General features: G+C 50.6%; 1 protein-coding gene across 3 annotated transcripts; it reads left to right on the plus strand.

Moving 5' to 3' along the window:
- The first annotated feature begins 448 nt into the window (after positions 1–448).
- MAP3K14 (mitogen-activated protein kinase kinase kinase 14) lies at positions 449–26,211 on the plus strand. Of its 3 annotated transcripts, none has more exons than XM_027711935.2 (16): positions 449–525; positions 7,834–8,106; positions 8,607–8,676; positions 10,443–10,656; positions 10,771–11,364; positions 12,550–12,687; positions 14,745–14,874; positions 15,537–15,668; positions 16,077–16,181; positions 17,296–17,459; positions 17,798–17,948; positions 18,516–18,866; positions 19,983–20,089; positions 21,410–21,554; positions 22,093–22,193; positions 23,278–26,211. In XM_027711935.2, the coding sequence occupies exons 2-16, from the start codon at positions 7,854–7,856 to the stop codon at positions 23,440–23,442; spliced, it is 2,820 nt and encodes a 939-aa protein (XP_027567736.1). In that variant the 5' UTR covers positions 449–525; positions 7,834–7,853; the 3' UTR covers positions 23,443–26,211. The 3 variants fall into 3 exon arrangements, with proteins under 3 accessions (XP_027567736.1, XP_027567738.1, XP_027567737.1); XM_027711937.2 differs by having other exon boundaries at positions 10,446–10,656; XM_027711936.2 differs by having other exon boundaries at positions 482–529.
- The last annotated feature ends 443 nt before the right edge of the window (positions 26,212–26,654 follow it).

A 26,654-nucleotide genomic window follows, 5' to 3' on the forward strand; every position in this document is an offset into this window, starting at 1 on the left:
ACGGCTGCTGACAGGCAGAACGCGCTACTGCGGTACCGAGGTACCACCAAGGCGGCTCGAGGTGGTACCGACGTGGCCTCAGGCGCCTCCCACCCCCGTCAGAGAGACTCGAGGGACGCGGCGACACCCGCGACTGGCGGAGCCGCCGCCAACATGGCGGACGATCGTGAGGGGGGCCCGCCCCCGCGGCCGAACACGCATGCGCAGCGCGGCGGCTCCCGGAGGGACCGCGGGGGGGCGGGCCCTGCTTGGCAGGAAGCCCCGCCCACTTCTGGGAAACCCGGGCGGCCATGGGCGTGGCCGGAGGGCGGGGGACACGCGGTGATTGGGCGCGGCCGGCGCCGGGGCGGGGTCTGGCGGGGAGGCCGGGCGATGATTGGCTGCGCGGCGGAGGGGGCGTGGCCGGCGCCGGGCACCGCCTGTCAGTGAGCGGGAGCCGCCGAAGAGGCCTGAGGGGCCGCGGGACCGGGCTGAGCTGAGCCGGGCACCGGGCTGGGCTGTGCCGAACCCAGCCGTGCCGGAGCGGTAGGTGCGGGCCCGGCGCGGGTCCGGGGGGCGGTGTTCGGTGCGAGAGCCGCGGCGGGAGGGCCGTGCGGAGCTTCCGCGGCCGCCGGCGGGAGCAGCATGTGAGGGGAGCGAGCCCCGGCCGGGCGGTCCCGGGCGGGTCCGAGCGGCTGAGGGGCTCTCCGGGACCCGCCGCAGCGCTCTGTGTGTGTGTGTGTGTGTTCGGAGCCTGGATGTCACTGCCCTGCCCGGCACGTCCTCGGCCCCGGGCTCCCCCTGCCCCGAGCTCCCGATTCCCTGGGCTCCCAGTGCCACGGGCTCCCCCATTCCCTGAGCTCCCGTTGCCCTGAGCTCCTGATTCCCCGATTCCTGGTGCTCTCATCTCCCTGTGTCCCGGGCCCCCCGATTCTCTGATCTCCCGGTGCCCGGCAGTTCCCGGATCCCTGAGCTCCCGGTGCCCCGAGCTCCCCGATTCCCTGGATTCCCGATTCCCTGGATTCCCGATTCCCTGGATTCCCGATTCCCTGGATTCCCGATTCCCTGCTCTCCCGCTGCAGAGGCTTCGCTGATCCTTGGCTCCGGAGAAGGTAGGACGAGGCAGAGCCAAGCTCAACTCATCCCAACACAACCGAATCCCCCGCTCCGCTCTCTCTGAGCCTCACCCCTCTCTGTGACACAACTCATTTTTTAATTTTTATTATTTTTTTTTTTTTTTAGTTTTTGTCTGGCTAAAGGTTAAAATGTTTCTTTGCTGATTAATAAGTCGCTGCTGTGGTTGATCTCAGATGCTTCCTGTCCGCTTTAACGGGTTGCATTGGAAACGTGTTGGGTGCTGTGCACATGTGGGGCAGAGCACTGTGAAACCAGCACCCATAAACAAAGTCTGAATTTCTTTTTCGACTGCCTTTCTGAACCCTTTCATGAGTAATAACTCGCACTTGTGTGCTGTGACATTAGTGATAAGAATAGTCGTGTCTGTAGTGAGCTGCTTTATTGCATTTTACCTCAGTTGAAATCTGTTATTGGCACGGCCACTGGATTCCTTGGGAATGAGTCACTTGCTATTAACTATTAAATTTTAACTGTATTAAGAGGCTGAATCTTGAAGCCGTGAAGAAGGAGCATAACAAATAAACATATAACAACCGAAATCCGAAAGAATTTGTGGGACCTGATCCAACATCACTGGAATTAATGAACTTGGAGTTAATGAAGATCTGTCCTGAGCCTTCTTCCCGTGTTGAATGTGGGAGGGCAGAGCTGAGCTGCTGTAACAGTGATGTGGTGCTGAATTGTTACTGTGGCTGCCAAGAGGATGGAGGCAAAGGCACCAGAACCCCTTTGCTTTCCTTCTGGGACTTTTCAAGTTTGCTGGCAAGTGTCAGATGTGTTGGTGGAGACAGAGGGATCCAGGGCTGGAAGGCAGAAAGATTCCCATGTTCCAAGAGGAGCAGCTGGCTGGGAGGAAATGAGACCTGAGTTAGGAAAGGGTCTGGAGATGCTGGGAAAGGGAGATGGGGAGGATGTGTGGAGGGACCAGGGGGAGGCCCAGGAGGGCCAGACTTGTGGGAATTGAGTCTGTAGGGCACTGGGCTTTGCTGGTCCCAGGTTAGTGACATCAGGGCCCTGCAGGGCCTGCAGAGCATGGACCTTGTCTTGCCTAAAGACAGTTCTGTTCCACAATCCATATGGATTTGTCCCACTTTGTCCCATGGGATTCTGCTCAGGCTGGACAGTTAGAAACCATTCCAATCAGCTCACAGTTCTGCTTCACAGTGTAAAATCATCATAACTCAATTTGCAGGACCAGTCATAAATTAAGATCACATAGAACTGCTTCCAGCTATACTAAATGTATCTAAACTTTTGGGTTTGCCTGGCATTCCAGCCTTACTGCTTCCCTGGAGATTTACTGACCCCCTGAATTTTATAAATGGGATGTGAATTTTATAAATCTACATTTTATAAATGAAATGTAAAGTCGCAGAGCGATGTAAAGCAACAACTGATGAGAGTTCAGCCCTGCCTGCTTGGGCAGAATTGATTATCATGTGTGTTTGTGGTGGTTGGGGGAAGTTGTCCCTTTAGGTGCTTTATTGTGTCATTTGGTTATAGTTTAGGAAATAACTTCACAAGTGGGTTGTCAAGGCCAGGATGTCACTAAGCAGTGGCCTGAGAGCAGCTGGGAAGCAAATCCTTGCCAGGCTGAAGTTTGTTCTGATTCCTTCTGTTCTCCTCCTTTACAGAGCAGTTGGGGAAAAATTAGCCACTTCTTTGAATGAATGGGGTTGTGGTGGTGTTTGTAAACCCTGGACAAATGGTGTTATTCATATCTTTGTTCAGCAACATGAAAAGAATTGTTCAGGGCTGAGCTGTAGCCGAGGAAATGAGCAGAGGTGGGTTTGGGTGCTCTGAGAAATTCTGCCCATGGTTGAACCCAGCCCAATATTTCCCCGCAGATTTTGTAACCAAACCATTGCAATATCTTAATGTCTGGCAAGTAAAAAGACAGTCGAGGCTCATTATCCTGATGTTTACAGTAAGCAACACCAGTGGCTGAAGTGGGATTTGGAAATATTTACTATCAAACCACTTTAAAGAACATGTTTACATACTTCCTATCGTCTGTAGTGACTTACTCACGCTTGAGGCCGATAGTGAAATGCTTCAGGCAGGTGGTTCTGGGGGGTTTGGGCAGAAGGTTTAGCTTTCCCTGGAAAATACGAGTGCAGGAGGGCTTGGATACACACGGGAGGGACCCGAGGGGTGGAACAGGACCCCGGTGGGTCAGTGGTTATCCAAGCAGAGGTGAGGGCTCAGAGCACCCTGGAATAGCAACTGCTGCTCTGACTCACCAGGATTTTAATCAGTCAGGCATTCTATTTATTTTCAGTTTGGAGCTCTTAGATACACAAGGGAAGTCTCTTTTCTTTTCCCTCTTCAAGCAGCATTAAGTGTGTTTTGAGGTCGGGGGGTGGTGGTGAGTGCTACAACTTTTTTTATTAAGTCCCTTCTGACACAAAGTGAAACTTCTCCTGCTGACAGCACTGAGCAGTTTAAATCACCAGCCCAGGCCTGGGCACAGGAACAGCCTTAAACTGCCTCTGCTGAAAAAGGAACTGTCTGAATTTCAGTTCCATCTGAAACATGGGCAGGGAAGGGAGCTCCTGGATAACATCCAGGCAGGGAGAGAAGGGTGGGGAGGGATGAAGGGAAGCAGTGCCTGGAGTTTGAAGGGGTTGTGCACAGAACCATGGGATGGTTTGGGTTGGAAGGGACCTTAAACTCATCCAGTTCCACCCCCTGCCATGGGCAGGGACACCTTCCACTAGCCCAGGTTGCTCCAAGCTCCATCCAACCTGCCTTGAGCACTTCCATATATCTATATTCACACATTCTTTGGGGCCCCAAACCAGATTTTTAATGCAATCCATCCATTTAACAGGTGCCATCTTATTTGTTTTTTCCTTTGGGAAAACACGTTCCTTGACAAGGTTTGATTATCTGACAGTTTTGATTATATGATGATTTTGCACTCAATTCTCTGGGTGAGTTTCTGGCTGCAGATTTGGCACTTTCTCCAGTGTTCCCTGACAGCTGTTAGCACTGGAAGGTCCCCAGAAGGTGTGTGTTCTTCTCAGCTGGCATTCCCTGCTCTGGTGATGCAGAAATTCCTGGCTCTCCCCAGCTGTTGCTTTGTTGTGGTGGTCAGCAAAGCAACATGGCTAAAAATGCTCCTTGTGTTTGAGCAAACCAGCAGCAGCTGCAAAGGCAACCTGAGTTAGTGCTCTGTGCTTAAAACTCCTCTCAATAAGGAAGTGGGAAACCTCACTGAGATAACATGACTTTTTTTTTCTCTTTTTTTTTTTTCCCCCCCTTCAAACTAAATGTCAGTTTGAAACTGTCTCTGAACAGTTGCACTCAGATGAGAAGAAATCTGCATTCTGTGAAGCTGGCTTAGGGAGCCTGGTGTATATTTTAAAGCTCTTTCCCAGGTCTTTTTTAACCAAATCTATGGGCTACTCCACACAAACTTCACTGAAATTCTCCCCAAAGCCACTGTCCAGGGAAACTGGAGCCAGGCAGACCAAGCAGGATCCCATATTTTGGTTTGCTGTGGAAGGAGTCAATGCTGGAGAGGTGTTTGCATGACTTTTGTCCAGCTCTGACTCTCCCTGTCCACACACAGTAACTTCATGAAACACAGAAATGCTCTTTTGAGGTCCCTGCTACAACCAGCTTCCAGTTGAGATGGGAGAGCTGGAGAAGGACTTGTTTAGAGAAGGGTTTTAAAGGAGCAGAAAGCCCGTGGTTATCTCTTATATTAGCAGTGCTGGAGTGTCTCCTTAATTCTGCCTCCCTCCAGGTCTCAGATGACCTTATCCAGTGTTGCAGTTTCTCCCAGAGATTGTCTGGGGGAGGAGCTGCCACCGGAGCGGTGCCTCCACAGCTCAACTGAGACTGTTTGGCTTTCACTGGGTAAAAACACACTTTCTGTTTTACACCAGTGGGAACCGACATTATCAACCAGGGCTGAGTAAACCCTTGGTGAAGATAAGGAGCAAACAGGCTCCAACCTGGCATCAAAAGCCCATTCACTGCTCCCAAGGCTCCCTTTTATCCAGAGCTCCCTGAGAAAGGCTGGGGGGGGTGTCTGGGTAGAGACCAAGGGCCCACATCCAACTTAAGGGGGTTTAGGAGCCCTTTGCACCTCTCTTTGCCCCCTCCAAGCACTCAGAGATGAGTCAGGCCCGTTCAGTTCTGAATCACACAATCACTGAGGTTGGGATGACCCTCCAGGAGCATCCAGTCCAACCTTCAGCCGAATCCTGCCATGCCAGGAAGTGCCAAGTCTTGTTCTTTGAATGTTTCCAGGGATGGTGGCCCCACCTCTGCCCTGGACAGCCCATTCCAATGCCTGGTCACCCTTTCAGTGTAGAAATTTCCCAAAATATCCAGCTTGAACCTCCCCTGGAGCAACTTAAGGCTGTTTCCCCCTGTCCTATCACTTGTTCCCTGGGAGCAGAGCCCGACCCTCACCTGGCTCCACCCTCCTGCCAGGGAGTTGGAGAGAGCAATAAGATTCCCCCTGAGCCTCCTTTTCTCCAGGCAGAAGTTACACCTCAAAAATTATTTGGAAGCCCTGATTCCTTATTTTTCAATCACAACTTCTGCCCACCCTGCTTTGCTGCACGTACCATAAAAATATCCGGGGCTTGACCCTTCCAGGGCCCTGAGAACTGAGCAGCAACAGTTAAACCAGGCTGGGCTTGCAGGTCCTGGTCCTGCACAGCTCCTAGACCTGAGTCACACATCAGACTGTCTGAGTTTGCTCTCTTGGAGGCCGTTGCTCACAGTTGCTCCTCGGTCTCTTTGAGTGAGGTATGTGCTCTGTTGACTTTAATCTCAGTAATGTTTCCTTGTTATTCTTTTCCATCTCAGAGAGTGACAAGGACTTGCAGTTTTGCTTCTCCCCTCCCTCTATTGTCCTCTGACTTGTAGAATTAGGTATTTTTTGGCCATGGGAATTGGCCAGTGCTGGAGGACCTTGAAGGTGAGGGGAGGGCAAGGAGAGACAGAGTTAATGCAAGTCAGGAGAGAGTGAGTATAAAAATAGCTGTGAACTTGTCAGTTTGGTCACTGGTGGCTGGGTTAGTCATCTGGCAGGCTCTGCTGCTGCTGCTGCTCCAAGGGATTATTTTACAGCACTGAGAACTGACATAATTTCTGTAGAGGAGAGGGAGCGGGCCGGGTGTAATGAGTGGGATACTGTCATCAGCACTTCTTTTGCACAGCAGCTGTTCTCTGTTTAGCCTCTGAATGTGGTCATTGTTGACTTTCCTTGTACACCTGCCAGGTTGTTAAGTGACTCATCACACCGAGGTTCATGCACTTGGCTCCCAGAGGCCTCCATTCCCCTTTCCTTGGTGGTCCTTCAGAGCACCCACTCCTTTTGGCATTTTCCTGAGTCATCCCTGTTGCCAGGAGCCTCTTGGAGTAAATGTCCTGTCGGCCCAGGCAGCTGCTCAAGGTGGGGAAAAAAAGGAAAGAAAAAAGGAAATTAAAAAAAGAAAAAAAAGATCTGGTGCAGATTGAAGCTGCTGAGCCTCAAAGGTGGACCAAAAATGGTCCTGAGATCCTGGTTTTCCTGGCCTCTGTTCAAATGTCCCTCCTTCTCCTGTACTGGGCTTGTGGTACTTAACACCTGTATGTGCTGGCTGTGAGTGTCTGTGGGTTGTTTGATGGTGGAAATGTCCATTTGAAGGTTTTACACTTGATCTGTGAGAGGACCAGCCCCAGGAAGGGATCTCTGCAGTTATGGGGCAACAGAGCAAATGCTTGTTTAAAAGAAAACAGCTGGTTTAACTTCTCCAGAATCCCAGGTGAGGGGCTCAGGGGCTGAGCCAAGGCTGTATTTCCTGTGGGTTCATATTGTAGGGAAATCCTCTCTCTCTGTGTTGCTGATTTTCACCCCACAGGATACCCCTGTCCTACCTATCCTGTCCCTCATTACCTTGCTTCCATGCTTCCTTATGCTTCTCCCTTTCCACTCCTGGCTCCCTCCCACCCTCCCCAGTGCTGGCCAAGGTTTGCCATGTGCTGGGGCTTGTTTGGAGCTCCCTTTGTGCCCCTGGTCAGCTCCCCAGGGGAGGGCAGAGTCTGTTCCAGCACCATCACTGTCCTCTCTCCACCACCACATTCCATTCATCCTGCACTCTGCAGGAACTCCACTTCTCCTGGGCTTGACCAAGGACTGCAGAAGTGGTTGGTGATGAAGAGGAAGGAAGGAAGGGTCTCTGGACAGACAGGATGGATGTCGAGCCTGGAAGGGAGAATGAGAAATGGATTTGGGGGTGAACTGAGCTCAGGGAAGAAAGGAATTACCTGAGTTTTGGCCATTTATGTGCTGTGGGAGCACAGTGTAATTCCTCCCAGGTGCACTCAAGGGGAAGAACTTTCATGTCTTCCCTTTTTTCCTTTGTTTTGGGTTGAATATTCTCCCTGTTTAGTGACACAGGAGTTTTCTCTTCTCTAGGGTTTCACTGTTTGTATTTCAGCTGAGGGAATATACCAAGAACTAAATTTCCCTTTGAAACCTGTGTGATCTCATATTCTCAGTACTGAAAATATAACATTGAATATTCAGATCTTCAGTGGTCCAAGTCAGGGATGGAGGGGTGGCACTCTGGGGGTTCTTCTCCAGCTCAGAGCTTGGGCAGGACCTTGATTTGGTTTAAATTATTCAATAATCTGATACCTTCACAGCCTCCAGTTTCTCATGTCTGTGAAGCAGTTTGACAAGTGCTGTGTTTTTCTCTTCTCACTCAGTGTCTCTCTGAGCCTGGGCAATGGCAGTGATGGGAATTACATGCCAAGGAGCTCCTGAGGCAGCTGTCAAGCACAAGAAGGAGCTCACGGCGACCGAGGGGCTGAAGGAGACAGTGAGTGAAAAGCAGAGCAGTGTTTGCAAAGTAGAGGATTCAGAGAAGGCCATCTTTGACAGCCAGTGGAAAATCCTGAGTGATGTAATCACCAAAGGAACAGCAAAAGAAGAAAGAGAAGGAGGCTGTGCATCCATTTCTATCATTGCCCAGGCAGAATGTGAGTACAGGCCTGGCTGGGCTTCATTGAGGAACAGGAATGTGCACTGAGGGATGAGATTTCACTCCCTGGGCGCTCCTGGAGAGCTGAGACCACATCTATTTGTAATCCCAAGTGGGGTGGAGTTGGTGACACAGCCCAGACTCTATTTAGGAAGCTCATGAAATCTCCTAATAATGTGGCAGCATCCACTGGGTAAAACATAAATAACAGACCAGTGCACCGCAGCTAAATCTGTGTCCTGGGGGTCATCTGGTCTTGCCTGGCTTCTGAAAGGTGTTTAAAAGAGGAGGAAAACAACATAAAGCTGTCAGCTGGGAAAGAGCTGGGGGATCAGGAGATACTGGGAAGCTTCCTGGTGCTGGGGGAGCAGGAATGTGGCGTGGGTGGTGTGACATGGCTGGGCAGTGCTTTGTCTGGGTCACTGATTTAGCACGTTGGCAGAGTTGTTTTAGTCAAGTTGTTTAAGACAAGTGATGACCCTGTTTTCTTTCCCACAGGTGAAAACAGTCAGGAGTTCAGCCCCACTTTATCAGAGAGATCCTTTATTGCCCACAGCAAACGTTACAGGTGAGAGGCTTCTCAACATGAGCACATGAAGTGGCTTCACTGCTGTGTCTGCTGGCTTGGACCTGTTCCAAATCACCCTGGCTCTGTGTGCTTACAGCATTTTTTTCCAAAAACACTCCTGCTTGAATTAGTTTTTCAGTCTGAGGCCTGGTAAGAATGTGTCTTTCCCCAAACACCTTCCTCAAAACCTTTTTTTGTTGTGTTAGGAAAAAAAATGAGTTTAAGCACAAACCACTTGAAACACCTGCATTGTCTTATTGTCAATGCCTGCAGATTTACTGCCCTGGTAGCCTTCTGCCTCCATTTCTGGATTGGCAAATTTGTTTGGGAATGGCTGAGTGATTTTTTTTTTTTTTGAGGTTCATGGGCTCAAAGTAGAAGGATCCAAGGGTAGATTTTCAGTCTTTTTTTTTTTTATTAGGTGCTGCTGTTTCCTGGGGCTTTCAGACACTGAAGGTGTGAGGTGCATGGTTTGACAGTGCCCACTGGCTTTGTGTCCCATGGACCAACAGCAGAAATGCAAAGTGACCCCTTTCTGAGGGGCTTTATCTCCCAGAACTCTGCTCATGGGATCCTTTAGCACTAAACCAGCAGGAAGAGATGGAGGGAGCAATGCTGGCTGTGAGCTGCATCACTGAGCAGTAAAGACACACGAATGTTTCATAACTGCTCTGAGTCAGTGGGATGGTTTCTTCATTTGAAGGTCAAATATCCTGTTTTCTCTTATGGCTTGATTCTAAAAAATCTAACTAGGGTTAGTTAGTTCCATACAAATCTGAGGATTGGTGTGGAATCACAGAATGGTTTGGGTTGGAAGGGACCTTGAAGACCATCCAGTTCTGCCCCTGACTGCACAGAAATGTTCCTCTTGAGTTCCATCTCCTCCTGCAGCCCCCAGCTGGAGTGCTGCCAGGGCTCTTTGTATATCCATGTGTTCCTAGAAATCATATTGTAATATTAAGCTTCACATACCAGCACATTTTGGCTTTTTAAAGCTATTTTATTCGAGTTCACTTAGTCATCCCTTTTCTTTGTGCAAAGTCTGTTTTCCTTTCCAACAGAGCAGGCGTTGATGTTATGAACACTTTCATGAATTTAAATAATTTTTTTTAAATAGACTGCATTTATACATCATTTCTGTGTTCACTAGAAATCAACCCCAGACTGTCTCAGAGCAGCCTGGAGACATTCAGTGCTTTTCCCTTTACTTTGTCATGTACAAGAAGGAGGTTTCAGGAGAGCTGGAGGGGGACTTTGCACAAGGGATGACGTGACAGGACAAGGGGGAATGGTTTCCCACTGCCAGAGGGCAGGGTTAGATGGGATATTGGGAAGGAATTATCCCTGTGAGGGTGGGGAAGGGCTGCAATGGATTTCCCAGAGAAGCTGTGGCTGCCCCTGGGTCCCTGGAAGTGTCCAAGGCCAGGTTGGACGGGGCTTGGAGCAACCTGGGCTGGTGGAAGGTGTCCCTGCCCATGGCAGGTCTTTAAGATCCCTTCCAGCCCAAACCATCCCGTGGTTGTGTGATCCAGTCTTGTTGTTCCTTGCAGAATTTCTGAACCCTGGGAGAATTGTTGCTTTGCTTCCCCTGCCCACATTCCTTTCCCACCGTGCCAGCCTGGATCTTGAACTTAAACACAGCAAGCACGAAGTTCTGTTCTAGTTCTCTGTTGTGTGAGTCCCAGGAGGCAGAGTGCTGGTTCTGGGGGTCAGAGGTGTTGCCTGAGCTGTGCCCCCACGTCTCAGGGCTGTGTTTTGGTTTCCAGCAGCCGCTCGGACAGTCTCGACCAGATCCCCAACAATGTGGCCCACGCCACCGAGGGGCACATGGCCCCCACCTGCTGGAGGGGGAGGCACAGGGGCAGGGCCAGGAAGAAAAGGCACAAGAAGAGATCCAAGCTGAAAGGGCAACCTGCCACTGCTGGCAGGAGAAGTCCCAGAACTCCAGAACAGGAGAGCTGCACCCCCATTCCTGTCCAGGTGAGAATCCTTGACCTTCCCCTTGTGCTGGGGGGATCCCTGTGAACTGCTAACAGGTGAATTTTTGTTGGTTATGCTGAGATTCCTCCTCAGCTGTTTTGTTTTGTTTTCTAGGAGGATGAATCACACCAAAGTGCTCTTTACAGAAACAGTTTTTGGGCTTCAGAATTTAACAAGGACTCGGTTTATGATCCGCTGCCTTTTGAGAAACCTGACAGAGTTCTGTCCACGGGCAAACCCCATTCCCCAAGGAGCCACTACAAAACTGAACTGCACAAGCTCATCAGCCCCATTCAGTGCCTGAATCATGTTTGGAAACAGAGGGACACTGTCCCCCAGCCTGAAACTCTCCACCCGTTTCCCTACAACATCCTACCTCCCCATTTCCCCCACCTGGCCAGTCCTGTCCCTGCCATGAAGCGGAATGCTCTGGAGTCCTACTTCCATGGGGACCTCAGCTACCAGGACAGTCGCCTCTCTGGCCTGAACTTAGAATACACTTTCCCCAAATGCATCAACCAGTCCGTGAAAACCAGCTCAGACAAACTTTCTGTGGAGGAGTATTTGGTAGATGCCTTGAAGGGCAGTGTGAGTTTTGGTGAACCCCAGAATTTAGCCAGCCTGGCCAAGACCTGGAGAGGAGGTGGGCTGGACCCCGAGGAGCAGTTCCACGAAGAAAGTGCCAGTGAAGGCGTGCTGCTGAACGAGGTGATCTGCAGGGGGGGAGGCAGAGCTTCTCCTGGGCCTCAGAGCAGGGGTGATCTGCATCCAGGGGCTCACTTCTGCAGCCAGACTGGCCTTTCTGAAGGGTTCTTGATCTGGCTGAAGCTGCCAAATAAAGATGCAGTGTTTTTTTCTTATCACAGAATCACAAAACACTCTGAGTTGGAAGGCACCCATAAGGATCATCAAGTCCAACTCCTGCAGTGAAGGGCCCGTCCAGGGCATTGAACCCCTGACCTTGGTGTTGTTGGCACCGAGTTTTACCAGCTGAGCTCAGCTCAGGGTTATTTCTGCAGGATGTGTAAAGCCCTGTCTGTCTCAGGTTTTGGCTCCTCTCTGTGCCCACTCCCCAGACACACAGACCTGTCTCTGAGCAGGGCTTCTGGGCTTAGTTCAGCCACGTGCTCTCTGCTGGCTGTGGAGGAGCCCAGGCCATGCAGGAGAACAGGCTGCAATATTTATTGCCTCTGGATGGCCTGGGCCCTGGCACAGACAGAAACCAGGCCTGGGTGTGGATGTGGAGGTGCAGGAGGGATGTCTGTGCCTCTGCTGGGAGCCAGGAGCTCATCCATCCTCCCTTGCCAAACACAGGGCTCGGGCACAGCAAATCCATGTGAATCCTAAGGCGTGATTCACTTCTGAACTCAGTTCTCTCTTGCCACCTTCAGCTCCTCTTAGAGGACTTCTCTGGAATCAGAGTGACCCTGTCAGCGTTGTCTGTGGAGTTCAGGGTGTCACTTACCTGCCTGAATATATTTACAGTGTCACCTGAGGCACAGTCTCCATCTACTGACTGCATAACCAGCTTGAGCTCACACGCAGTGCCTGCATTTAGTCACATGAATCTTGGTTTGTTGTAGGATTCAGCTTTGTGGTTATGTCCTGCATGAGAAGGGAAGACTTTAGAGCTCCAAAACCATCCAAATACTGGTGGCTTTTCTTTACAGCAGTGGATTTAAATCAAACAGAGCCCACAGAAATCAAGTAGATTGATCCTGTATCATTTAATCTCGAGCCTGTGATGGAAGTAATTGTGCACAGAGATTTTTGGAGAGGTGCTGTGCTATCATTGTGCTGCTTCTGAAAATGTTGACCTCTGTCTGTGCAGCTCAACATTTAAGTGGGTTTTTTTTTATTTGCTTCATCTTGTTTTCTGATTTGAACTTGCAGAAACTGAAGCCAGTGGATTATGAGTACAGAGAAGAGGTTCATTGGACCAAATGCCACGGTTCCTTGGGCATTGGCTCCTTTGGAGAAGTGTACAAGATAGAGGACAAACAGACAGGATTCCAGTGTGCTGCCAAAAAGGTAATGATGTGTGAGAGAGGAGGGTTTCCTGGCACAAGAAGGCACAGGGAGATAAATCTCCTCCCAGAGTGAAGTGCTGCTGTGGTTGTGTCCAAGGAAGAACTTCCAGGTGATGGCAGGGAGAGAAGCACAGGGAGAACCTGTGTGTGCACAGGGGCCAAGCTTAGCAGCCAAAATTAAGTTCCTTTGGCCTTAAAGTGATCTTAGGTGCTGAGCCAGGCCAAGAGTAGGGCTTTCTGAGAGACTTGAGTGACTGCAGAGGAGAAAGAGCCGTGGGAGTTGTCTGCTGATCTGATTATTCTCACCCTAAACCGAGGCTGGTGTCAGTGGTTTCATGGCAGCTGATGCCGTGGTGAGAAGGGAATAAAGTAGGAAAAACCCAAGGCACTGAAGGCAGAGAGAGCTTTGATCTGCTCCCAGTGCTGGCACATCCTAATGAGGTGCTGCTGTCACAGATGCAGCAAAGGATGTGTGTTTCCAGCAGCTGGCACAAGAATCCATTTTGCACCAGGATATGCCACTGCCATATGATACAGAAAGCATGTGGACTATAACTTGGATCAGGGTGTTGATTTGCCACGGGGGCCCCAGGGCTGCAGGCAGAGTGCTAGTGCAAGGTGAGGAGAATATAAACTATTTTATTTAAACTTGAATGGTTTCATCCCCTCTTCAAACTGATGTTTCTCACATTCCTCCACTAGAAAACTTCACCAAGCGTGTGGGAAGTGTTTGTCTTGAGTACAAAAATATTAGATGCAAAAAAGAACTGCAGCTTGCATTTTTCAGTTTAAAATGTTCACTTTTCCCCGTTTACACTGGGTTTGATGTGTTGCCTGTGGAAAGATGTAAGTGGCAAAATGACCAGTTCTTTACCCATTTCAGGTGTCAGGGATAGAAACAAAGGTCTTTAAAGCATGTAGGAAACTAATTGCTGTCCTGCATCCTCACGGTTGGCGTGTGGGGTTCTGTGGGGACTCGGCCAGCTTCTTTTCTGTCAGTGTGGAACTGTTTCAATGTATTATCCCTTTTGCAAATACACAGACTGGGGAGAAATAGCTGTTCCTAGAGGGCTGCATTTTCAGGAAGGAGGATGGTTGTGCTGAAAAGGGAAACATGAGAGTAGGAGAGGCTGAAGGCTTTAAAAGTGTCAGCTTTTTCCCTAAATATGGGAGGGTTTCAAATTATGCTTCTTCATATCAGAAATGCATCTTTTAAGACCAAACTGTGAATGCAGAGAGTTCTAACGTGCAGATGGGACACTTCCCTATGATCTTTTTCCTTTTCCATGAATAACTGTCTCCAGTTCCTGCTGCCTGCCTGTGTTGGGGGGGACTACCTGACCTTCTTTCACCAGACTTGGTGTTGGAAGCACCTGCTCTCCGAATTCTTGAGGTGAAAGAAAACTAACTATAGCTGGATTGCTGACAGTGAAGAAACATGATGCATCCTTTCCCACCAGAATCTTAATGACTCATGTTTTCCTTCTGGTCTTTAGCAAATTCTTGCTTTATTTTACTTGGCTGAATTCAGGGTTTTTCTTTAACCATTTTCAGGATGAATACCACCTAAAACAGTGATTGTGCACACTTGTGGCTGTATTTCATATTCCCTCCTGCTTGGGGAGAGTTGAATTGTTGCCAAGTATTGCACCATCCTTAATTTTCCCCCCTCTTTCATGAAAGCAGGATGTTCAGCTGTCAGAATTATCCTCTTACTGAAACAGAAGTTACCCTCCTCCTGAAGGTTCCCAGTCCTCAGCTGGAAGCTGGAGGCATTGCAACCTGGCTTTTTTTTTTTATAAACCCTCACTTTTCTCAGGCACTGAGGATTTAGGGACTAGTTCAGATCATCCTGAGTGTTCCCACTTATTGCTGTACCCACTGCTAAGGAAGGTCAGAGAATCGTGACGTTGGAAAAGACCTCCACGATCAAGTCCCACCTCTAGATCGTGGAGTCCCATTAGATCATCCTGGTGTTACCCAGACCCAGCCATCAGGGAGGGTCAGTCCTGCCAGGGTTGCTCCCAGGATTTGCTCAGTGCTGCCTTGTTTTTCCAGGTCCAGGTGGAACATTTCCGGGCGGAGGAGCTGACGACGTGCGCGGCGGTGACGAGCCCCAGCGTCGTCCCCCTGTACGGGGCCGTGAAGGAAGGGCCCTGGGTGACCATCTTCATGAAGCTGATGGAGGGTGAGGAAGGAACAGCACAGTGCAGTGGACATTGATCTCCTCTTCCTCCTGCCCCACTTTTAATCTGTTAGTTCTTTGATGTATCCAGAGTGCTCATTCCTGAGTGGGTTGGGATAGGTGTGTGTGATCCCTGCTGGACCAGCTTGCTGGGGGGGAACAATTCCCAGTCCCGCCTCACTCCAGTTCAAAATGGCTCTGTCTGGATCAGCAGCTGCCAGTTCTCACTAAAACATGCAGCTGGTGCTGGTTTTTGCTTCATGTTGATTTGGCACATGGCACTGAAAAGGGGATACTGTCCAAGCAAACCAAGATACTTCCATTGCCTGATGCTCTTTTTCCAGCCAGGACCATGGAAAATGGGCTGGGAAGAATCAACTGGTGATCAGTAGCACCCAGAAATGTCTGATCTGATCACAGAGCAGTTGCTTTTGCTCCAAAACAACACTGTTAAACTGACACTAAGCAAAAAGCTTCATGAACGAGGCCAGTTTCTGTGGGCAGAATAAACTGGGAATAAACAGAAGGAACAGACCCATGTGTGCAAGATAGGGGCTGTCAGACGTGGAAATCCTCACTTTTTCATTGGAAACAACCAGGAATGCTGATGGTGCTGGGAAGACTTGAAAGATAAGCTAACATGGACTCTCTGGATTCCTTTCTAGGTGGCTCCTTAGGGCAGCTCATTAAGCAGAGTGGCTGCCTGCCAGAGGACAGAGCCCTCAGCTACCTGGGCCAGGTGTTAGAGGGCCTGGAGTATCTTCATGCTCAAAACATTCTCCACGGAGATGTCAAAGGTAGGGTGGTGCTTGAGGTACCTCGTTCTTCCCTTCCTTAGAAGAGGCTTGGAGATTAAGTTCTGGGATTACTTACCAGATTTTGAGATCTGTGTTTGAAATTAGAGTTTCCCTTGGTTCTGAACTGCTGGGAATATCATGTTTGTCACCTCTGTCTGTCATGCAGTGGGTCTGACAGGCTGTTTGCCCAGGCTGCCCCACCACTGGGAACAAGAATCTCCAGGGCAGGTAATTGGTAGTTTATAAGCAGAGATAAATTACAGCTCTGTACTTAAGCCAGTGACACTCCACAGGAGCAAAAAACCCTCTGGGCTCAAAAAACCTGCAGTTCTATGGGCTTTTGACACTTTTTTTTCCATCTTAGTGACCGTAACACAGAGGAGACTGATGAAACTCTTCTCTTTGCAGCTGAGAATGTGCTGCTGTCTGATGATGGGAGCAGAGCCCTCCTGTGTGACTTTGGACACTCTGCTCACCTTCACCCTGACGGGCTGGGGAAGTGCCTGGTCACAGGTGAGGCTTCACTGCTGCCTTTTCTGCAGAACTGCCCTCCTGACTCATTCCTTCTGCTGAACATTTACATACTGGCTCATTTGCAAGCAACTGTATTTTCCAGCCTGAACGTTGCTCACAAGTGTCTCGTCTGTTGGTATTACTGTGGTGCATCCCACTGACAGCCAGGGTGGCCTCAGGTTTGGGAGGGGATGGTCCTCATCTCCCACCTTAGAGGGCTGCTCTGTTTTTTGCAAGATTATGTCAGCATTCAGTGTCTTGTCCCTGCAAGAAACCACACTGAGACTTTAAAATCCTTCTCTGGCTTGTCATGTGTCCTCACCAAAGGGCTGGGGAAGAATCCCAACACCCACTAAAGCAAAATGCCTTTTTTTTGGGTCAACTAGATTTTACAGTGCTTCTTAATGCAGCTGTTAAAAGGGAAGGATATGTTTTCTAATGTCAAATTTACTTGGAAGGGGGGTTTAATCCCTATTCTCTGTGTGATAAGGAGCTGTAGGCTTTGAACAGTTTATAAGAGAACTCAGTGCTGCCTTTTGGGTTGAAGTGGAGCCTCTCTGCTCTGGAGCCAGGCTGGGAGAGCTGGGAGTGTTCACCTGGAGAAGAGAAGGCTCTGGGGAGACCTGAGAGCCCCTTGCAGGGCCTAAAGGGGCTCCAGGAGAGCTGGAGAGGGACTGGGGACAAGGGCCTGGATTGACAGGACAAGGGGGAACTATTTTAAACTAAAAGATTTAGATTGAATATTGGGAGAAACCCTTCCCTGGGAGGGTGGGGAGGCCCTGGCACAGGTTGCCCAGAGAAGCTGTGGCTGCCCCATCCCTGGAAGTGTCCAAGGGCAGGTTGGACGGGGCTTGGAGCAACCTGGGCTAGTGGAAGGTGTCCCTGCCCATGGCAGGGGGTGGCACTGGATGAGCTTTAGGGTCCCTTCCCACCCAAACCATTCCATGATTCTCTGGAGGTGACTTCTGAAAAGACAAGGACTCTGCCTTAGGCTTCCACCTTGAACTGGAACTGTTCTCTGGCTCGCAGTGAGTTTTCCAGCAGTGAGTTTTCCAGCAGTGAGTTTTCCAGCAGTGAGTTTTCCAGCAGTGAGTTTTCCTCTGCCTGGTTTTAGGGAACTACGTGCCGGGCACAGAGACCCACATGGCCCCCGAGGTGGTGATGGGCAAGCGCTGTGGCTCCAAGGTGGACGTGTGGAGCAGCTGCTGTATGATGCTGCACATGCTCAACGGCTGCCACCCCTGGACCCAGTACTACAACCACCCCCTGTGCCTGAAGGTGAGCGACCCAGCCCCTCTCCAGAGCCAGCAGATGAGCTGCCAAAGCTTCTTATTCCCAGCCAGGGATCCAGCTGGGTGTCTGACACGATGCCAGCCCTGCTTTGGGAGCTCAGCATTCCCTGTGCCTCCGACTGCTCTGCTGGGGCTGCTCCTTCCTTACCCCGCTCATGGCTTGGGTGTGACTTTTTAACCATTCAGCTTGTAATAAAATTACTGCCCAGGTCTCATTTAGTGCTTTCATTTCAGCTGGAAACGCTCGGGGGGTGGGAAGAACCTTCCTGAAATCAAATGAAGCCTCTCTGGTGTAACCTCTCTCGCTTCCTGTTTGTCACACAGATCGCTAAAGAGCCACCTCCTCTGAGGGAAATTCCACCTTCCTGCAACCCTCTCACTGCTGAGATTATTAAGCTGGGGCTGGAGAAGGAGCCTCTCCAGAGGGCATCTGCAGCAGAGCTCAAAACTAAGACCAGCATGGCACTTGAGGAAGGTAGAAATGTCCTAATGCAGCTCAGCCTTCACACCCCCACTGGGAGAGTTGCTGGATGTGTCAGGGTGATCCCCTGGGAAGCACTCGTGCCCAGTGTATCATTTCCACAGGTTTCAGCATTGATGTGTATTTTGGGTTGATGGCTTTTGCCCACAGCTGAGTGTTTCTCACCCAAATAAATAACAATTTCCTGTGTGCTGTCACAGGCTCTTCCTTCTCTGCTGGAGGAGATGTTGTGCTCTCTGTGGGTTTCTTCAGGTGTGTGCTGGGCTGAAGCATCAGCTGCAGCTGGAGAGCCTGATATGCAGCAAAACTGCAAGCAGAGTTTTGTTGCTTCCTCAGCTGTAGCTCATACTTGTGGTCCAGTCTTGCCTCTAAGACTATCATAATTTATTTCAACTTAATCCTGCTGAGTGGTTCTGTAATACAGCAAGAATTGGTGGAGGTGTCTGGTTGTATCTTTTGGAGAAGCTGGGCATTTTACAGCAAACTCTTCCAGTGAAGGAAAGCTTTTACATCTTTTTTTTTTCTTTATTTGATAATGTTTGCTGTTTTTTGGTTTTGCAGTGGGAGGTGTGAGAAGCCCCTGGAAAGGCGAATACAGAGAGCCCAGACATTTGTCTCTGAACAAAGAAAACAACCCCCAGACGTCCCTGTCCCCCACGGTGAGCCCAGTTTCTGAGACTGGCTCTGACCCAAAATTGTCAGTCAAAGTTTCCTGTGCCAGCCCAGTCCTGCCACCACCACCCCTGGAGCAAGCAGAGGAGGTCGAGGGAACCCGTTGGAATGAGGACAAGGAACCACCCGAGACCTGGGATCCCCCCCCTCTCTGCTCAACTCCTGTGCCCCAGAGGAGCTGCAGCCACGTGGAGAGAGCCACAACCATTTCAGAACAGGAGCTTCAGCAGCTGGAGATTGGTGAGCACTGGGCTGGGGAAGGAATTCAGCTTTTTGCTTGAGAGCAGGATAAAAATGCAGCTGCTTTCTCTTGGCCTCCTGACAGTTATTTTTGGGTTTTCAGCTTCGATGTCGTTTTGTTCACAGTTCCTTTCTCGTTACACAAATTGCTCAACCTTCCTCTAAATTACCAAAACTAGTAGTTCTTAACCAATTAAATACCCCACAAAGGTAATGAACAGGATTTCCTTCCACTGAGCAGGGGAGGGACCTTCTGAGAGCTGCAGGAGCCTCTTAGAAAACAGCCCGTTTCAGACTTCTGCTTAAGTGTAAACAGTGCCAGAATTCCAATTTCACCTGGAATTTTAAGTTTCAAACATCATTCTTTTAATAAAAGGGTAAGCCAGGGTAATAACAAAGGGATGGCAGATGTGAAGCAAAGCAGTACAGTTAAAATCAGTCTGCAACTGTTTTGTTCTGGGCATTGGAAAACCTGCAGCCACCAGCCAAAGAGTTTGGTTACCAGCAGCAATCCAGAACTGGAAGACCAGGAGTAAATTAGTGTGGAAATCACGTAGTCCAGTTCCATTGCCCCAGTATAATACAACATTTCAGGGTTTTTTTTTCTCATATTTTCTATTTGTAAGTGAATTTAAAACTCCAAAAGGTGGCTTAAAATGTAACTGTGTCAGGGAACTGCGGAGTGACATTTTAGGGGTTGCTGAGGGCTTTCTTCTCAAATGGCTTTGGGTCTCTCTCAGCAGCCTTTTGAGGGCTGGGTATTGTCAGTGCAACTCTCTGCAGGAGCTGAGGGCATCTCTTGGACCTTTCCCTGGGCACGATAATGCACATGGATCTACAGTGACATCTCAGAGGTGTCAGGATGGGCAAGAACTGGGAAGTTTTGGGTGCTGCATGTCATTGCACAATCCCTTTTTGTCCTTTCTGGCTCAGTTTCCCTGCTGTCAGTGCTGGCTGTCCCCTCTGCTCAGAGCTGTGTGTCATGTGTTTCACTGACACCAGTTCATCAGCTAAAGCTGAAGAAGCTTTGGGAATTAATTGCAGAACTGTGATAAGAGCAGAGGGGCACGGAAGGAAACACTGGAAATGTCTTCCCTTCTCTTCTTTTTGCTGCAGAACTGTTTCTGAACAGCCTTTCCCAGCCTTACTCCCTGGAAGAGCAGGAGCAAATGCTCTCCTGTCTGAGCATCGACAGCCCCTTTGTGTCGGACGCCAGCGAGAGGGTGAGTGGGAATGGAGGCAGGGATGGGGGTTTTCTCTGGAAAACTGGGAGCTGTGACCAGCAGAGATCTGGAGTTTCTCACTGTTGTTGCTTTTTGACACCCAGTTTGCTGGAAGGAACCTTGGGAGGAAAGCTTTGTCCTGGCACAGAGGGGTGTTGAGGATTGTGGCTGTGCTTTAGTTCAGTGTCCAGCCTGGATCCTTCCCTCCAGAGGCTCTCCTGTGCTGTCTGCTGACTCAGGAAGCTCCAAGTGTGTGGATGTGGACAATCTCAGCAGCTCTGCCCCACTCTGTGCAGGGGAAGGGAGGTAGGGGAGCAGTGGTGGGTGCAGGAGCTGCTCCAAGCTGGACCGAGCAGCTGTGCAAGGTCTTCTTCTGGCCACCAGTGGGAAGTTTAGGGCAAGACCAGAAGAACAGGGCAGGAAAACAGAGAGCAAATCTTGGCTATTCATTCCCAGCCTCTGGATCTGTTCTCCATGATCTTACTTTAACCCATTGATGCTAATGAATGCATAGTCCAAGCTACTGAAATACTAATTTTAGTCATTTTTGTTTGCTCTATCTCTGGTGTTCCTAAGGCAGGGAATGCCAGTGAGAAACACTGCACAAGCCTTGTTGGACCAGGGGAGGACAAAAGCCCTTCAATCATAGTTTTCAAAGACATTGAGTCCCAAACTGTGCAGCCTGGCATCTGCAGGAGTCAGCCCTGGCTGGGAGCAGCTTTGTGTCCTGTTTCTGTCCCTCTTCTCAGCCTTCCAGGGCTTTTTGTGGAGGACTGGGAGAGTTCTGTGCAGCAGCTCAGCTGTTGACACACACAATGTGCAGTGTGGGGTCTGACTCTGCTTGGTTTCCCCCCCTAATTCCTGCCCCATACATTTAATTTGACTTTGGACTGGTGCTGACCACTGTGCTGATGTTGTCCTTCCATGGCTCAAGGATAACACAGACCCTTCCCAGCAGCACAGCAGTGCAGGGTCTGTAGTTGTTTATGCAGTTGGTTGTTTTTCCTGTGTGTTTCTAGTGTCAGTAAGTGACAGGTATTTTGTGTGATGCTTCATTCTCCCGTCACTCAGTGCCACAAACCCCTCTTTTCTCATCCAGCTTTTCAGCTGATCATTGATTTGACTATTGAGAATATCTCATAATGTCTGTGAACTCTTGCATTGCTGTTCATTCCCTTTTCCAGGTGACACATGAATGTTGCCTGAACTCAAAGCCCAGCCTTAGATCCCCGTGGATTTCCACCTTTCTCTTTAATGTTTACCTCCTGCAAGCTCATTTTCTTTAGGAGCCTTTTGACAAACTTGTGGTTATTTCTGCAGAACTCCATGAAGGCTTCTCAGAGCTTGAGGGACACTATGAGCTCTGGGATTCATTCCTGGAACAGCCAGGCAGACGGGCAGAGCTTCAGCTGGAACAACCTGCTGAGCCGCAGCCGGCACACGGACACCCCCAGCTACTTCAACGGTGGGTCTGGATGGCTGCAGGTGGGATAAACGGTCAGGAATCGTTTCCTCAGTAGCCAGAGGGACTGGGAAATGGCTTCTTTGAGCTCTTTTTATCCTTCAGTTGCTGTGTCAGCACAGACCCTCCCAAAGGTGGGTTGTGAGGAGGCCCGGTCCGCCCCGGTCACGGGTGGGTGGAAGGCACTGGGGTCTGTGCAGTGAAATCCAGGGAAGTTCCTGAACACACAGAGCCTGTTGAGCTGTGTGTGCCCTGCCTTGTGCAACTGCCATGCGCAAGGATTTGTGTTTTATAACCCAGAAACGTCCACAAAGTAATTTTGAGGGCATGTTGTGCAAATCAATACATCCCTTCAGCTGCTTTCCTGCTAAATCCAGCTCTGCTCTGAGTCATTGTTGTCTTCAGGAAGCTCCATGCTCAGCAGAAGACCTACATAAATGAAATGCTTAGTGACAAAAAGGAGTTTTTCCCCTGTGTGTGCCTTGTCAGTCAGTTTTCCTGTGGACTGTGAGGTCGTAACGACTCCTCTTGTGCATTCCAGGAGTGAAAATCCAGATCCAGTTGCTCAGTGGAGAAAATTTACACATCAGGGATTTCCACAGGAAAAAGGTGGGAGACATTGCCACGGGGATAAGCAGCCAGGTGAGACACAAACTGGGAGTTGATTCCTTTTGTCTGAGGAGCAATTTCTTCCCTAACACAGGTTCATAGCACCTAAAATCCAGGGACCAGGAACTGGTCAAGGGTCCCAATGACACCTTTAGTACTAGAACTTCAGTGCTGCTGTTGTGAGTGTGGTACCAGAGGATGTTTTTTGAATCACTGAATCATTAAGGTCAAAAAAGACCTTAATGATTCAGTGATCATTAAGGATGATCCAGGATCATCCAGTTCAACCTTTGACCCAATCCCACCATGCCCACTAAACCATATCTTGGAAGTGCCACCTTTCCTCATTGTTTGAACACTTCCAGGGATGGTGACTCCACCACTGCCCTGGGCAGCCTGTTCCAATGCCTGGTCACTCTTTCAGTGAAGAAATTTTCCTAATGTAGAACCTGAATGATAAGCCATTGTTAATTGTCATAGGGACAACAGGAATCTGCATCTTAGGAAGTGCCTGTGCTGCAGCTTAAAAAATCCTTTTTCTCAACTAAAAAGATAAATTCTTTCCCCTCTCCCTAAATCACTATGTGCCTTTTTCATCCTGAGCAGTAGCATCAGCTCAGGGAAACAGGCTGTGTTTGGCTGTGGTGCTTCCAACTTGTTGGTTTGGAGGAGATGTTGGCACACTCCAGTGAACCTCTCTGTGGGCATCCTTGGCAGTCCCTGAAAGAACCTCCCAGAGTGTCCGTGGGACTGTGACTCATCTGAGTGTAAAATGTGCTGTAAAAGGGGTTGCACCAGTCCAGAAAATGTTCCAGTGGTGCTGGTTCTCTTTGGTGGACTTACAGAGCCGAGTACCACCGACCTGCAGAGGAGTTCACAGCCTCAGGCACCCCCAGGCACGGCCCAGAGCTCGTGGGGGCAGTTTGGCAGCAGGGTGGGCACTGCCCTGTCCGGTTCTGAGACCCTTCCTCCCAGGAGAAGCTCGGGATGTTCCTGCCAAGCACAAGCCTCTCTCCAGGCTCCTTCCCTGCCTTGGGAAGCTGTTTGCCGGGGGGATAAAGGGATGGGATGTTCTGAAGGAGGCTTCAAGTGCCGCTCTGTGTGTTCTGCTCCCCAGATCCCGGTCCCTGCCTTCAGCCTGGTCACCAAGGAGGGGCACCCGGTGCACTATGACATGGAGGTGCCCGACTCTGGCATCGACCTGCAGTGCACCCTGGCCCCCGACTGCAGCGTCGGCTGGACCTGGCGCGTCAAGCACGGCCAGCTGGAGAACAGGCCCTGAGGCCCTGCCTGCCTTTGGAGGTTTTTACCTCGCGGAAAGAAGGGATTACAGAAGCTTCCAACCTGCCCTGCCGTGGTGGAGCTCCAAGTGCAGTGGCTGGCGTTCGTGCTGCGGCGGGACGGCGGCTCCACTGCGCTCGGGCCTCGCTCGTGTCCTTCTGCCCCGGTCCCAAGGCATGTCCTGAGCTCAGATGTTCCCCAGGACGGTGGGAATTACTTGTTTTGGGTGTGAGTGATAGAGCTGGAGGATGGTGGGTGGAAATTCCTGCTTTTTGGAGGAATGTGGTTGTGCTTTCCAGGAGAGCAGGGGGGTTGGGTGAGAACTGTGGCTCAGCCTCAGGGGTGAGGCCGGAGCTGCTGGGCTCGCCCAGGGGAGGAGTTTGGGTGCCCTCAGTGCAGCTGGGGGTTGGTTGTGCTGAGAGGAGCTGCCTGACTTCCTTCCAGATGGAGGAAAAAACACTTCTGTAGGGCTTTGGGGAGCATCATCTCCACCTCCAGCCTATTGCACGGGGAGAATCGACAGCAGGAACTGGCTGGTTCTTGGTCTCACCTCCCACCCTTCCCCGCAGATCATTTCCTTCTTGAATCAGAAAAGAACTTTGTTCCCAGAAAGAGCTTTGCTTGCAGCTCCCACTTGCAGGTCTTGGAGGAGCTGGTGCTCTCTCTGGTGTCTCTGGCAGACAGGGCAGGAGGAGGGTATGGAATTCCTTGCTGGGAAGGTGGAGGGGCTGTTCCTCCATCCTGACTTCAGGTGACCTGTCCCATCCAGGCAGCTCCCCGCGAAGGGGAGGGGATGGTGGCTCTGTCAGCTCTGACAGGGCTGAATTTTGCTGCAGAGTTTATATAAATCTCCCTCCCAGCTGCCAGGGCTGAGCCCAGTGCCCCAGTTCTGTTGGCCCAGCCTGGCCTCACGAGGCTTCCCATCCTCCCCTCCCTTCCAGCTGGTTCATGGAGTGGGATGGGTAACTGGGCCTGCAATACCTTAAGCTTTGAACTGTTTTTTTTTACTGATTTGTGAATGTTTCAAACATCCTGAAACCTCACAGGTGAAATTCAGGTGGGTGGGTGTTGTTCACCCTTCCCCAGCCCAGAACAAAGCCAGAGGGAGGTGTGAGCCCTGAGTGTGCTTGTTCAGGACTGCTCCAGGGCCTGGCACACCTGGAAATCACAGCCCCTCGTGGTGGCTGTGGCTCTTCCAGAGCTCTGGAACTGCAGTGGCCTCCAAGCAGGGGCTCTGCATCCAAGCTGAGCAGAGAAACGGCTCCTGAAAAACGAGGTGGGCCCTGCTGGATCCATGGAGGTCAGGGGGACACAGTGGGGCAGGAATGCTGGCAGTTTTCCCAAGCTGAAGTTCACTTGGAAAGTGGCTGGGGAAAGTTAAACTCTGGGCCTCCTTTTTGAGGACCAGCACTCATTAAACAAGGGATGCTCTTCCCTTTGATCTCCCAGAACATGGGCTGGTTTTGCCACACCAGGCAGTGACATCCTTAATCAGAAAACTCCAGTTGTTGATGTAATAAAAAAGTGGAGCTCTTGGAGAAAATTGAAACCTGTCACCACTCTGGGTATATTTTTATAGCACTTTTTGTTCTAAAGCACTTAATATGTTGTCCAAAATAGGCACCTAATTATATCTGCAATGCCGCGTTCAGAGGCTTTTTAGTAAGTAATTAACACATTACACACATGTCTTCCAGGAGGGAGTGGGGGAAGGGGTAGGTTGGCTCAATTCCTTTTGAGATGCCATAAACTACTCAGAATTTAAGCTCTGGAGCAGGAGGGAGCAAAGTGCCTCTTCCAGGGTTCCCAGGAGCTCCCAAGCATGTACCTGGCTTCCTCTGAGAGGGAAAACCTCTTGGTTGTTTCTGAGAAGTCTGTGGTGATGTGTCACTCCAAAAGCAGGGTGGGTTCCGTCCCAAAGGCTGCACCTCGTGCTCCTGGTGCCTGGGAGGTGCCCCCATGCCCAGGGGTGTGGGAGCAGCAGGACTGGCTGCAGGACTCTGCCCTTCACCCTCAGCATTAACCTGAACTCAGGCCGCCTGCACGAGGGGTGGGAGGGCAGGAAACCCCCCCGGTGTCCCTGTGGGTCCGTGGAGATGTCCCTGTTCCCCAGGTCCGTGGGGATGTGTGTTCTGCACCCTCACCCAGCATTACCCAGGATCTCCAGCCTCTGTCCTGTGCAGAGCCCTCAGTCCTGTTCTGCTGCCACCACCAGCAGGGAGTGAGGCTGCAGGTCCCCAGTCCCTGTCCCTGCCCAGGGTCAGCTGTCACCCCCCTGGGGGACACTGGTGCCATCCCACTGCCCCGAGCTGGGCTTCTCCCCCAGGGAGGGTCTCCAGGTTCTGGTCCCAACCAGCCTGAGATCCCTCAGCTCTGTCCCCTTGGCTTCCCGTGCCGGGCAGAGCCAATCCGTGTTCCAGTTCTGTGCAATACTGACAGGAGAGAGTCAGGGGAAGCTTTTCCTCAAAATTTGGCTGGAACTTGGTGAGGTTTCATAACGGGTGTTTAGGACAGAACCCCAGCTCGGGGCGGGGAGGACGAGCAGCAGTGGGAGTGATAAACACAGATGGCTCCTGTCGTGCAGCTCCTTCCGAAAGTCTGGAAAAAATCGCTGTTGGTGAGGGAAGATGGAGCTGAGGAGCAGTTTGGGATGGGCAGTGCTGGTGTGGGGGAAGGTGCCAGAATGAGGAGCTTGTGTGGAATGAATGACACTTTATAAAACTGTGATTTCTTGACCTGCATTTTCACAGGGAAAAAAAATAAAGCTAAAAAAAAAACAAAAAAAAATTCTTTTTATTCTCATTGCTGGTGGTTTGATACATTTTCCAAGGAACAAGAGGGTGGTGCTGAATAGGATCTTTTTCAGGAAGAGGAGCCTGGTCTGATGAAATTCTGCTGATGAAATTCTGCTAATGCCTTGGGTTTGGGGGATGCAGGGAGAGGTCAGGGAGGGTGGTTGGCACTGACCAGGCTCCCCAGGGCAGTGGGCACGGCCCCAAGGCTGCCAGAGCTCCAGGAGGGTTTGGACAACACTGAGGGACAGGGTGGGATTGTTGGGGTGTCCTGGGCAGAGCCAGGAGTTGGAATCCATGATCCTTGTGGGTCCCTTCCAGCTCAGGATATTCTGTGATTTCTGGGGATGAAGAGGCAGCAGTAACTCTGGTGGATCTAAGCACAGGCTTCGCTGCATATCCTGACATATCTCCTTCCAAA

The sequence above is a fragment of the Pipra filicauda genome, unplaced genomic scaffold, assembly GCF_003945595.2.
Source record: "Pipra filicauda isolate LSUMZ 115617 unplaced genomic scaffold, ASM394559v2 scaffold336_size1087642_pilon, whole genome shotgun sequence".
Taxonomy (NCBI): domain Eukaryota; kingdom Metazoa; phylum Chordata; class Aves; order Passeriformes; family Pipridae; genus Pipra; species Pipra filicauda.

What these genes read in the sequence shown, in the direction of transcription:
- MAP3K14 (XM_027711935.2), top strand. Translation starts at nt 7,854, where the DNA reads ATGGCAGTGATGGGAATTACATGCCAAGGAGCTCCTGAGGCAGCTGTC. An exon ending in GCTTCAGCAGCTGGAGATTG is followed by an intron (nt 18,867 to 19,982) that starts GTGAGCACTGGG and finishes TTTTTGCTGCAG; the next exon opens with AACTGTTTCTGAACAGCCTT. An exon ending in TGTCGGACGCCAGCGAGAGG is followed by an intron (nt 20,090 to 21,409) that starts GTGAGTGGGAAT and finishes TTATTTCTGCAG; the next exon opens with AACTCCATGAAGGCTTCTCA.